We start from the raw sequence: 12,357 nt of genomic DNA, 5'->3' as shown, positions 1-12,357 counted from the left end.
TCTCCCGAGCCGGCCCCCGCCTCTTTGGGGGAGGCGCGGCGCTCCCCGTGTCCGCCCGGCCTCCTCTTCCGGCCCGGGAGGCCCGCGGCGGGCTGGATGCGTTTCTCAACCGACTGCGGGGCCGCCGCTGCCCGTGAGCCGCCGCCCGCAGCCGCCTTTGCGCGCTCGCTCGCTTCGCTTTGCGTTCGTGTGTCTTCCTTCCTGGCGACGGTCGTCAGGCAGCGGGTGAGATCTCCGAATTCGTTTCGGGACGCCAAAGCTGAGAAGGAGCCGTTTTATGTGATTATTTCTTTAGGTGAACGAATAGCAAGCACCTTTCAATAGTTGGTCGCAGTTCCCAGTTTTAAGGCTTTAGAAACTAGGAGGAGTCACGTCCTGAGGGTCACATGTCGAGTGAGCGGTGGCTTTCGGAGAGAACCCGGCTTCCCTGGCGCTGAGCAGAGCGGTGGGAGTCGGCGCTCACTGTCACGTGACAGTGCGTTTTGCTTTACAGCAGGCTTTGCACAGGGCCTCGTCTTCGTGTTCCTGTAGCGGTCAAGCCTGAATCCATTGCCCAGCACCACCCGGGTAGTGAGTAGGAAAGCCGGATCGCGAGTGGGCTCTTTCCACGCGAGGCGGACGCTGCTGGTGGCGGGGGTGAGGCTGTGGGAGTGATGGGGACTGAGACTGAGGGTGCACACCATAGGCGGCAGGAGGCCACGTTGAGAGCAACTTGGAAGGAAGGGTGCTCCCACCCCCAGTTCGTCAGTTTGAAACCAGTGGGAGGCCAGACCTGTGCTGTGGGAGGTGCATTCATTCTGCAAGAGAGGTGGACCGGGGTGGTCCTGAAATCTGTAGTTCTCCTCCGTCCCGGAAGTGCCGGTGTGTTTGTTTCCATGCATCCAGAGTTTCAGGGTTCTTTCTTTCCTTTCTGTTGCTGGCTCTGGAATGGTTCGTTCTGATCTAGCTAGATACCCTGGACTTTTTTATTTTATCCAGTTTTTGAATTGAAAAACTTCCCTTTCATGATGTGTTTTAACTGAACATCTGAGATTCCGTGCTTCAGTGACATTATTTTGATTCCGTGAGGTTTGGCTTTTGGGTTTGAGATGAAATCATTGTTTCTGTCCAGGAATTGAACATGCTTTCCTTACCGGAATGATCTGGTTCATACAGACCAAGAACCTGAGCTTCTGCATTGTTGGGTCTTGTCAGATGAAGTTAAATTATTATTTTCCACAGTGACTAAGTGTGACTTCATAGAAACCATTAAGCCCTCTGACTTCTCTATTTAAAGCAGTGTTACTGAACTAGAGAGAGACTTATGCATACCATACCCCGAGGAGTGTCTGAAAAGAAAAATTAATGTATTTAGCCTGGAGAGGAAAGGCCAAGAGGGAACACATGGAATGTGAAGAGTTGTCCTGTAGAAGAGGTCACTGATGCCAAGAAGACAAAAGTGAGACCAGTTTTTTAATTGATTACTTCCATTCACCATTCATAGATCAGAGCGGTACGGTGGCATTCTCAGAGAGGACACTTGGTGGGCTGGGGATTTAGCTCAGCGGCACAGCACCTGCCTGGTAAGTGCAAGGTCGTGAGTTCCATTCCTGGTACCTGAAGGGAGGACACTTGGGCTGAGGGATATTTCCCCCGGGGAGGTGTCTCACAGAGCAAATAGGTGAAAGGTTGGTGTGGAAAGAAAAGGCGTTTTAGACTGAACAGCATGGGGAAGCGCACAGACACGAGAGTGCAAAGGAGCAACTAGTTTGTTGGGGCCAGAATGTACAGGGATTAAGTTGGAGAGATCCCTGGAATAGGGTTGGTGTGCTGCCTGAGGTCTTAGGGTTTGATTTTCCTGGAAGGCTTTGTGTAGTGAGTGAAGGTGTTTAAGCAGAGGGGTGACCAGGCAGATCTATATTTTAATAAGGTGAAAGTGGGATCATAGAGTATGTAACCGTCCGGAAAGCCACCAGCCCTAGCAAACTTAGTGAGAGACTTAGGGGTTCAGGAGATAAGAACAGGATTTAGTTGGTTAATTAGCTGTGGCGCTGCAGAACAATTTAAAGACTGACCAGAGCAGTGGGATAGAAGGCGGCATCATCCTTGGAGATAGAGAATGCAGCGGACGTGTATGGAAAGATGGTGACTCTGGTTTCGAATCTGTTGAGTTTGAAGGGCTGGTGGGACTTAAAGAAAATGTCAGCAGATTGTTGAGCACATAGGTCTAAGGTTTAACGGAGAACTAGGCTGGAAATAAAAACCTGGGAGCCATCAGTGTGCTTTTGATGGTTGCAGCAGGATTCTTCCTCTAAAGGTACACAGGGGCTGGTAGCTGGTAGAAACTGATAGGACCACAAGAGTTGTTTTCTTTTTGTGGTCTTAATTTTATTTTGTTTATATTTGGTTTTTTGACACAGGGTCTCACTATGTAGTTCAGGCTGACCTTGAACTCACTATGTAGCCCAGGCTGGCCTCAAACTTGCAGCGATTCTCCTGCCTCAGCTTCCCATGTGCTGAGATTATAGGCATGAGCCACCACGTGTGGCTCTGTGGTCTAAACTGTAGAATGGGCAAGTCCTGAGCATGTTTTTGTGCTGAAGTAAAAGAGCCCGTTGAGAGGGGAAAATTGATAGTTGGAGGTGTGACTTCACTCACACATTAACTCAGTATGTATTTACTGAGCACCAGTGTGTCAGGCACCGATCTCAGCCCTTTGGATAGGATGTGAACAAGACACTGCAATTCCTGCCTTCGAGAGGCTGAGGCAGGAGGACTGCCATGAGTTTGAGGCAAGCCTGAACTACACACAGGGAGATCTGTCTCAAAAACCAAAACAAAAAACCCTGAAATTCCTGCCTTCATGGAACTTACCTCAGAGCCAGCTTTTTATGCTCACCATCATAAATCACCTGTCTCCTGGTGTGTTGTCTGTTGCCAAACAGTGGCTTAAGCATTGAAGGAATAATTTCATAGGTAAGTGAATGCAGGTTCCTGAAAGGCTGAACCGGGATTTCCGTGGGCTAGAGGGAGGCATCCCCATACCTTGGTGGTGGGGAGAGGGGAGGCACCCGCTAGCTTGGGGAGTTCCTTGCTTCTCTGATGCCAGGTGGGTCATTTGGTGGGACTGAGTGGAGGCAAGCTAGCCTAGAGAGATGCGACTTAGGAAGCCCCTTTCAGTTCAGTACAAGGAAAAACTTTTCACAGCAGTAGAATGTTGGGACAATGGGATTGACTTCTGGCAAACAGTGTTTGTAAACTGAGGTGGCATCCCTCATCCCTGGTAGTGCTCAAGTAGAGGACAGGAAGCTTTCTGCCCGATGACCCAGAGATAACGATGTGCAGCGAGTGGAAGTTTGAACAAGGTGATCTCCACCCAGGAGCCCAGGACTAAGGGTCTCTAAGCCTTGCAGGCAGAGAGTTACACAGTACAGCGTAGGCCAACGGAGTTACATAGTATAGCTTTGCTGGGGGTGCGGGGGAGAAGGACGCCATGCGAAACAAAAGTATCTTCGGCTCCAGGTGGAGTTCCTTAAAAGTGTGCAGCACTTGGAGAGTATGGGTCTTGTATTGCCTGTTTTCCTTAGAATTTGCAGTACCACTGCCTTAGTAAACTGAGATGTCTGTCAGCTACAGACACCCATTCCAGTGGACTTTTTTTTTTTATCTGCTTCTGCTGAAACAGTTTTGAACCTCTTGCTCTAGTGGCTGTGCTAAATTGAAACTCAGTTTGTCACATTGTATCAGCACCATCCTGAGGCCTTTTTGTTTACTATCAGTACCGGAACAGCAAAACAGTTACTGTTGCTTCCAACTTCAGTGCTGAGCCCTGTAAATGGTACTTTCTTAGTTCAAGGGAATGACACTATGCTTTACTACAGGCTCATTTTCCCATACTAGGCATGGCCAAGATTTGTTTCCATTAGCTACTCATCCCTGGGTAAGTGAGACATCACTGGGTTAATACCAGTGGGTGAAGGAAAGCCAGTACCTTATCCTTAGCCTGAGAGGACTTATAAAAGAGTTCTATCTGTCTGTCCGTCTGTCTGTCTTTTTTGGTTTTTTTGAGACAGAGTCTGGCTGTGTAGTTCAGGCTGGCCTCAAACTCATGGTGACCCTTCTGCCTCAGCCTCTCTGCTGGGATTACAAGCATGCACGACCATACCCTGCTCATTTTTATCCTTCACCATTTAATCCTAGACATAATAATACTCTTAGACTAATTGACTTCATCATTACAGAATGTCTTTTCTTATCCTTCCAATGTGTCAGCTGAAAATACTATTTCCTGGACTTTGTTTCTGAAATCTGAATGATTTTATAGTCTGGCTGGTGTAATGCACACACACACACACACACACACACACACACACCTGTTTGACGATCCTCATTTTACTAGGTGTGCTTGTGGGGTGTAAGGAAAAGATGTGATCTAGCCTAAGATACATTAATCTGCTAAAATCCTATGATGAAATACTGGGAACTTTATGAATTTGCATTTGGTAGAGAGGGTCGATGGAAGAAATAATTTAGAAATTCCAAGTTTCTTCAGTTCTAGTTTGCACCAGGGTTTTTTTTTTTTTTTTGGTGTTTGTTTTTTAAATTGTGGAAAAACAATACTGATTTCTGATTCTTGCCAAATTGCCACACGTTCTTGTTAAGGGTCATCTATAAAAGGCCTCTAGGTCATTAGGAAAATCCTGTTTCATAGTTGCATCTCTATTTCAGCAGAATATATAAACGTAAATTCTTAGAACGATACTTTGAAAAAGAACTTGTTGGTAGGGCTGGGAGAGTAGCTCAGTGGTAGTGTGCGTGCCTATGTGCATGGCCTTGAGTTCAATCCCAAGGGCCCTCCATCTATTGATGTTTAGCATTCAGCATTTTGTCCAATCATAATTCAGTACGCTAAGACAGTGGGGAAAGGGGAAACATGTATTATATATCATAATCTTCAAGGTGAGTACAAAAGACTTACGAAGCTGATAATTCATTTACTAATAATCTGTTTTCTTCTCAGGTGTTGTGGGGAATGAGTTTAGTATATTAAGGTCACCAGGGTCTGTTGTCTTCCGAAATGGAAATTGGCCTATACCAGGAGAGCGAATCCCAGACGTGGCTGCATTGTCCATGGGCTTCTCTGTTAAAGAAGTATGTATATATATATATATATTTTTTTTTTTTTAAATGTTTGGCAGTCCTTTTTTTCTCCAGATTTTATTGGTACATTTTAGATATACATAATGATCACAGAGAATTTGTACCTGTACATGATATAACTTGATTCTTCCCCCCCCCCATTTGTTTGGAGCTACTTCTGTTTTTTGTTCTTTTTTGTGTGTGTGAGAAAGGGTCTTGCTATGTAGCAGGCTGGCCTCAAACTCACAGCAATCCTGCCTCAGCCTCCCAAGTACTGGGATTATAGGCATGCACTACCACATCCGGCTAAAAGTATATTTGTTAATTTCTGATAAGAACCCAAGAAAGCAACAAACAAACATAGGTATATCTGCTACAGATTCCAGTTGGGGAGATTTTGGATAACTGCTTCAAGCTTATCTTCTGAAACTAAATCATTGTAAACTGTTAACTATATATTCAAATTCTTTGTATATAACAATGCATCTGTCCTATTTTAAGTTTTAAAAATGTTTAAAATAGTTTAATTTTTAATTGATACATAGTAAATATACATATATATAGGCATACTGCTATTAATAGGACATAGCATTTTTTCCGTGCAGGTGATAGATGTGCTGAGAATGATAAAATGTCTATGCATCCTGTCTGCAGTTAGAAAAATAATGTGCTCAGTGGTAGTGGATCGCTGGCAGCCTGTGACCTCGGCTTCCTAGAGTAAACCTGTAACCAGTTGTAACTGGCTGCTTGTGTGACTGTAGCACAGGGCCCTAGATCCAGTCAGTCCAAAAGATCTGAAGCTCAGGCCTTGGAAGGAAGGAGATGCCGCTTGCTTTGGCTACTCTTATTATCTCCTCCCACTGCATAAATGTGATTTTGATGCAGTCTCTAGAGCTCATGGGTCACCAACTTGCACTTGCGTTCTAGCCCCTCCATGCTCCCAAGCTCTGCCTGGGAATTGTTTGACTGCTGGGCCTGAGGGTGGAGCCCTGAACTCCTTACTGTCTCTTTGGGCAACAAAATGAACAAGACTGCACCTTTACATTTAGGGTTGAAATTTGTACCTAGTTCTTTTGAACCTTTATTTTTGTTTTGTTCCATTTTTTGCAGAGCTGGGTGTGGAACCTTAGGTCTCATGCAGCTAGGCAAATGTACCCTTGAGCTATCTATAATCCCAGTCCTACAATCTTAAATTTGACTACAAGTGGCTGTAAAAATAACCTTTAGAAATAGCTGTAAGTAAACTAATATGCATTAACTTTCAGTAAGAATTTTATTTATAAAGTGCTAAGTGTAAAGAGAATGTTTGAATGGCGGTCTCGCTATTCCATGTGAAAGATGAAAGGGATGCTGCACATGAGGACAAGAAACGATAGAGGGGAAGAAAATCTCCTTGGCTGTCTGAAGAAGAGGATACTCTGCAACCTGGAATCTTAGAAGGGCCTATGTTCTGTATACATCCGCACTTTTTCCACAGCAGTTTGAGATGACTTACTATTAGATTTTGTTTCAAATGTTTAAGATTTTAAGAAAATGAAGACGGTAGAAGCCAGCATCTTTGATGAGATTGCAGCTACCGCCTTAAGTACAATGTCTCTGTCCCTGTGAGTTTTCCTGGCCAGTGTCATCCCCAGACCCCTTAACTGCTTATTAGGTGTTACTGGGGAGATGGTTTCCGAGTTGATAATTAAGCACCGTTCTTTGCTTTTCAACATTACAATTTATCTTCGTTTTTTTTATCGTCAGGACCTTTCGTGGCCAGGACTTGCAGTGGGTAATTTATTCCATCGTCCCAGGGCTACCATTATGGTGTTGGTAAAAGGAGTTGACAAACTGGCTCTACCTCCGGGCCATGTCATCTCATATCCTTTGGAGAATGTGAGTATTTCTTATTTTAAAGAATACAGATAGACTTTTTTTGTCAGTGTTGGGGATCGAACCCACAGCCTGATGAATGCTAGCTGAGTTACATGCCCAACCGAAAGGGATGCGCTTCTAATTTTCTCTTTTCAGCTGACATTATAAATCGCATTCTCGCTACACTTCTCATGTCTTCTTTTGGATGCACACTAGTTGTAAATTTATTAAACTTAGCCACTCTCTGTGAATGAGAATACTTTATAGGATAAGAGTAGAAAAATTACCCCACTCGAAGAGTTGGTGGCTCTTCTAAGGGGTAAAGTCATTAGAAGAACCAGCTGAGGATGTTTCCTACTATATCTTTCTGGGCATTTTCTTGTTTCTTTCCCTGCACATTTTCCCTCTGACATCAGAGGCCATTTGCTGGCCTGCTGTCTCCTGCTCAGGCTTTCAGGCAGTATGGGAGGGGCTTTACTGGCGCTGCAAGCTTATAGAAGTGGTGGATGACATGCCATAAAAACTTTTTTTTTCCTGAGGCAAGGACTCACTGTGTCGCTCAGCCCAGGCTGGCCCCCAACTCATGGGGATCCTCCTGCCTCAGCCTCTGAGTGCTGGGATTATAGGCATGCACCACCACACCTGGCAATAAAAACATTTTTGTGAGAATAACTCTACTGGAGAGCACAAAAGGGGTGTGCACAGATGCCAGACAGGACTAGAAACACAGGGGCCACTGTGGTGAGCAGGAGCTGACGCTGCAGTTGTGGGTCCTGCAGAAGGCTGGGGACTATAAATGCCTGTCCACTTGCTCTCAAGGACTAGCAAAACCTCTGCCACCCCAGGGCTGCTGCAGGGGAGCTGGCTTGCTGCCCTCACTGGGGGCACAAAGAGTCTCCTTGGAGAACTCAGAATTATGGGTGTAGAGAGGTTCACTCCAAACTCACATGACCCACTGTGTAGGGACACCTCCACTGCCAGGGCTCCTCTGGCGAAAAACTGAAAGTGACGCATAAAGCAGCAGAGGAAAACACAATGCCATGAGAAAGCGAGTACAACCAACATGCCGCCTGCCTGGAACTACAGATAACACCAGTCTCAAAGAGATTTGAAAATACGTACATTAAAATTGTTAAAGAGTTAAAGGAAGGAATAACCACTCTGAGGCCGTTATAAGACATTGTTGGATCTGAGGTACTTTTGTTGATTTGTAAATATTTCATAATTTAGATTGGGTTTCTTTAACCCATGAGATATTTCATTTCCAAATATATGAGTTCTTTTTTAATAATTTCTAAATTTTTAATTTCTAATGTCATTGCATTATAAGACTGTGGCCTGTATGATGCTGACTTTTTGGGAATTTTTTTCAGTTCTTCCTGAAGTCTACTATAGATTTATTTCCAAGCACACATGGCATGCTTACCCAGAATGACTGCGTGGTAGGTCACAAGGCAAATCTAGGAGTTGCTTTTTTTTATACAGGGGATCGAACTCAAGACCTTGTACTTGCCAGACAGGCGCTGTGCCGCTGTCCCTAGCCCACAAGACAAATCTAAACAAACAATAGAATTTGGTATCATATACACTACCTTCTCTGACCACAGTGCATTTCAATCTAAAAATAATTACAAAAGTGATACCTTAAAAATGTATTTGGATAGAGCAAGGCTTTCTGGCACACACCTGTAATCCCAGCATTTGGGATTCTGAGGCAGGAGTATTGCCATAAGTTTGAGGCCATCCTAGGCTACATAGCAAGAACCTGTCTCAAAAAACAAACGAACAATAAAAGTCTTTGGATCGACTTCTCCCCTTTTTCCTTCTACCCCTACCCCACCAGCCTCTGGGAACCGCCATTTTTCTCTCTACTTCTATGAGTGCAACTGTTTCAGATTCCACATAGACCTGAGATCATGCAGTATGTGCCCTTCGGTGCCTGGCTTTCTTCACTGAGCATAATGTTCTCCCGGTTTAGCCAGTCTGTTATAAATGATAGGATTCTGCCCACCCTTTTTAGGGTGCTGGGGATTGAGCCCAGAGGCTCTTGCGTGGTAGGCAAGCACTCCTGTGCAGGTTCACCCTGGCCATTTTCCTTCTCCATTTTGCTGGTCTTGGACACCGAAGCTGCTTTCATAGCTTAGCTGATGTGAATAGCACTACAGTGAACATGGATGGATACCCCTTTGGCATGCTGACTTGGGTTCTTCGGATATATACCCAGAAGTGAGATTGCTGGGTCATGCTTTAGTGATCTAGTGCACAAAATGACTATACTAAATAATAGTAACACACTTTATTTTTAAATTGCTAAAAAATATTTAAAATGTTTCCACCACAAAAAAATAAGTGAGGCAACAGGCTTATTAATAAGTTTGATATAATCATTCCATGGTATAAACATATTTTAGATACCCCATAGGTATATACAGTTGTTAACTGTCAGTTAAAAATAAAAATAAGGATTTGAAAATGCTAAAAACAGACAAAATAACTGACTCCTAAGATTTAAAGCATATTGAATACTCAGGTATGCTAAAGCCAAATCAACACCTAGATAGAATGAAATAAAGGAATCGTCAAGGAAATGGAAAATCTTAAAAGCTATCAGAGAGAAAAGACATTGTCAGTACCAAGGAATGAAAAGAGAAAGCAGATTTCTCATCATTGCCATTGTGGATGAAGAAAAGCAGTACAGTGATTGTATCATACAAGGCTGGGCTGCAACTGATATTTCTAATCATAAAACGAAATGGTACCAACCAGGAAGAGCTGGGAGGTAACTACTGGGAGGGCAGGGGATGGAACTGTGTAGTGCATGCATTGCACAGCATGGGGCAGGAACTAAGTCCTGGTTTTCTCTAATGGACAGCAGTGCCTAAGCCTGAGAAGTCAAGATTAGTCGTAGAAGCCTCTTACTTAGAGGTAGTAGTTACAACAAAGGAAAACAAAGCATGTCAAAGTAAGTGCCTCAGAGGAATGGGAAAGGAGGGGAAAGACAGACATTTTTCAGGGAAATGTTTTAAAGAACTGTTTTTCTCCTTAAGCCATATGTATATATGCATGGATGCCATGTATACTGAGGATTTATTTTAGAAAGTCAACAAGAAAGAAAAAGTCAACAGGAAAAAGATAGCTAGAATAGATGTACTTCTCGATAATTAATGGCTTGGAGAGTAAATTATTGTGAGAATTTCCTTTTATATTTTTTCAATATCCCCAGCCCTTTAAAAAATATTTTATTTTGAGACAGGGTCTCTGTTTGAACTTGTGATCTTTCTGCCTCAGCCTCCTAGAGCGCCAGGATTATAGGCATGAACCACCGTGTCTGGCTCCAAATTATTTAGAACTGAATAACAAGTGTATCTTGTATTTAAAAAATTATCCCAGCGCTCAGGAGACTAAAGCAAGAGGATCACTACAAGTTTGAGGCCAGCCTGGCCTACATAGTGAGTTCAAAGCCAGCCTGGAATACACAGTGAGTTCTTGTCTCAAACAAACAAAAAATGTGGGGTACAGCTGAAATGGTAAGAAAAGAGAAATTTATCTCCTTAAATGGATGTTAAGACAATTTAGGTTGTCCACAATTGTGCTGAAGAAATCGGAAGAATTTCAGAGTAAATGTGAGTAAAATGGAAGGAGGGGAACAGTGAAGATCTAAAGACAGATTATTTTCACCCCAAGCATTTCTGTAGTTAATGATGTGATTTCCATGGGAATGGCTGCAGACTTCCCTTGGTCTTCAGCTTTCCTGACCTGAGTGCCATTTCGCTGGGGGAAATGAGGCTGGGGGTTTGTGTCCATTGCCGCTGAATTCTCTCTTAAGCTTGAGGAGGCCAACTGTGTGGCCGCCCAAAGGAAGCACCGTGTGAGGGGAGGCTGGTGACTGTGCTTTTGCAAGCTTGAGCACTCGTCCCCAGAGTTACTCATTAATTCATTTGAAGAGAATTTGGGGAAGAGTTAATATGCACCTTGACTAAAAAAAAATTGATTTCATTTCACAAAATCACAAAATAAATAAGCTTAATGTTGATGCTGAGATTTCATCAGTGAGATTTATATAATCACATTGATTTCTGCCTGTACCACATCAGTATTAATTTGCTACGTATAAACACCAACCTTTAAATAGTAAAGGGAAGAAATCACTTTAAAAATCTCCATTAAAACAATACTGCTGCACTGCTTGTTTTAAAACAGTAATATGAGGAACAAAATAACTTTTGAGGGAAAGACTACAGTAATTTATTTTTTAAATAATCTGGAGCAAAACAAACTTACAGAGGGGAGAAACCAGAATTTTGGTTACCTTTGAGGGCGGGAGGGGTGTTTGTGGGTACTGATGGTGCTCTGTGTCTTTGGCAGCTTGGGTTTTGTGAGAGCACCCATTTGTAAAACATTGGTTGAGCTGTTACCTAAGAATTTGTGCACTGCATTGTACATTATGCTTTAATAAAAATGCAAGTAAGAAAGTAGGTCTTACCACAATCAGTGATATTTTGGTCTAATAATACCATCACGTATTCCTAAGATGTACAATTCTTGGAGTGTACTTTACACCTCATCTAAGAGTCTGGTCTATCCGAAGAGAAACCCTAATTCTTACTAAATATTTTTAAACTTTTGAAATGAAAACTGAGGCCTATTTCTCTTTCAATTCACTACCTCAGATTCCTCAAACGTTTTCTTTACTACTGTACAGGACTTTATAGTGGAATGCACATTCCTTGTGGTGTGTTTAATCAATATTGAAACCAAATGTGTTACTGCTTAAAATACATGAATGACCACCAGAAAATGGCTTATGCAAAGTAGTGTCCTGTCTTTCATGTCTGCAAGTTATTTCCCCTTTAGGCATATTGCGAGATACAGGCTCGGCCCACTAGGGGGCTGTTTAATCTTCCAGCTGCTCAAAGGGGGTCTGTGTTTGGAAATGATTTCGGTCTTCTCAATTTCCATTTAAAGTGCTGGTGCCTTTGTTTCATTTCTTCTTTCTTCCCACTTGGTTCAGGAAATAACTGTGGTCTTCCTCTTAAATTTCAGGCAGTTCCTTTTAGTCTCGACAGCGTTGCAAATTCCATTCACTCCTTATTTTCTGAAGAAACTCCTGTAGTTTTGCAGTTGGCTCCCAGTGAGGAAGTAAGTGATAAAAAAGTTACTAAGATGCTTTAAAAATTTAAGCTTTCATTATTTAATGAAAATTTAAAACTAATTTTATGAAAAATGCTGTCAGCCCTCTATGTTTTAAGTTATAAAGAGAAAAAGGTTATTTTGGGTCACAGTTCTATATGACAAGTGTTTCCCATTTCTTTTTTTTTATTATTTTAAAGAGTAAAAGAAGGATGACATAATAATGGGGGGGCTTACCAAATTACAGACAAA

The 12,357-nt window shown here is 42.9% G+C and overlaps 1 protein-coding gene across 1 annotated transcript in view; it reads left to right on the top strand.

Moving 5' to 3' along the window:
* Positions 1 to 12,357, top strand: part of Atp6ap2 (ATPase, H+ transporting, lysosomal accessory protein 2) — a 23,768-nt gene that overhangs the window by 414 nt on the left and 10,997 nt on the right. The window contains exons 2-4 of the mRNA XM_005413271.2: positions 5,000 to 5,130; positions 6,865 to 6,996; positions 12,019 to 12,114. Coding sequence (XP_005413328.1) covers positions 5,000 to 5,130; positions 6,865 to 6,996; positions 12,019 to 12,114 — 359 coding nt within the window. The remainder of the gene's footprint in view (positions 1 to 4,999; positions 5,131 to 6,864; positions 6,997 to 12,018; positions 12,115 to 12,357) is intronic.

This window comes from Chinchilla lanigera, unplaced genomic scaffold, assembly GCF_000276665.1.
Source record: "Chinchilla lanigera isolate Chin_1 unplaced genomic scaffold, ChiLan1.0 scaffold00164, whole genome shotgun sequence".
Lineage (NCBI taxonomy): Eukaryota > Metazoa > Chordata > Mammalia > Rodentia > Chinchillidae > Chinchilla > Chinchilla lanigera.
This window is presented reverse-complemented; position numbering and strand designations above follow the sequence as displayed.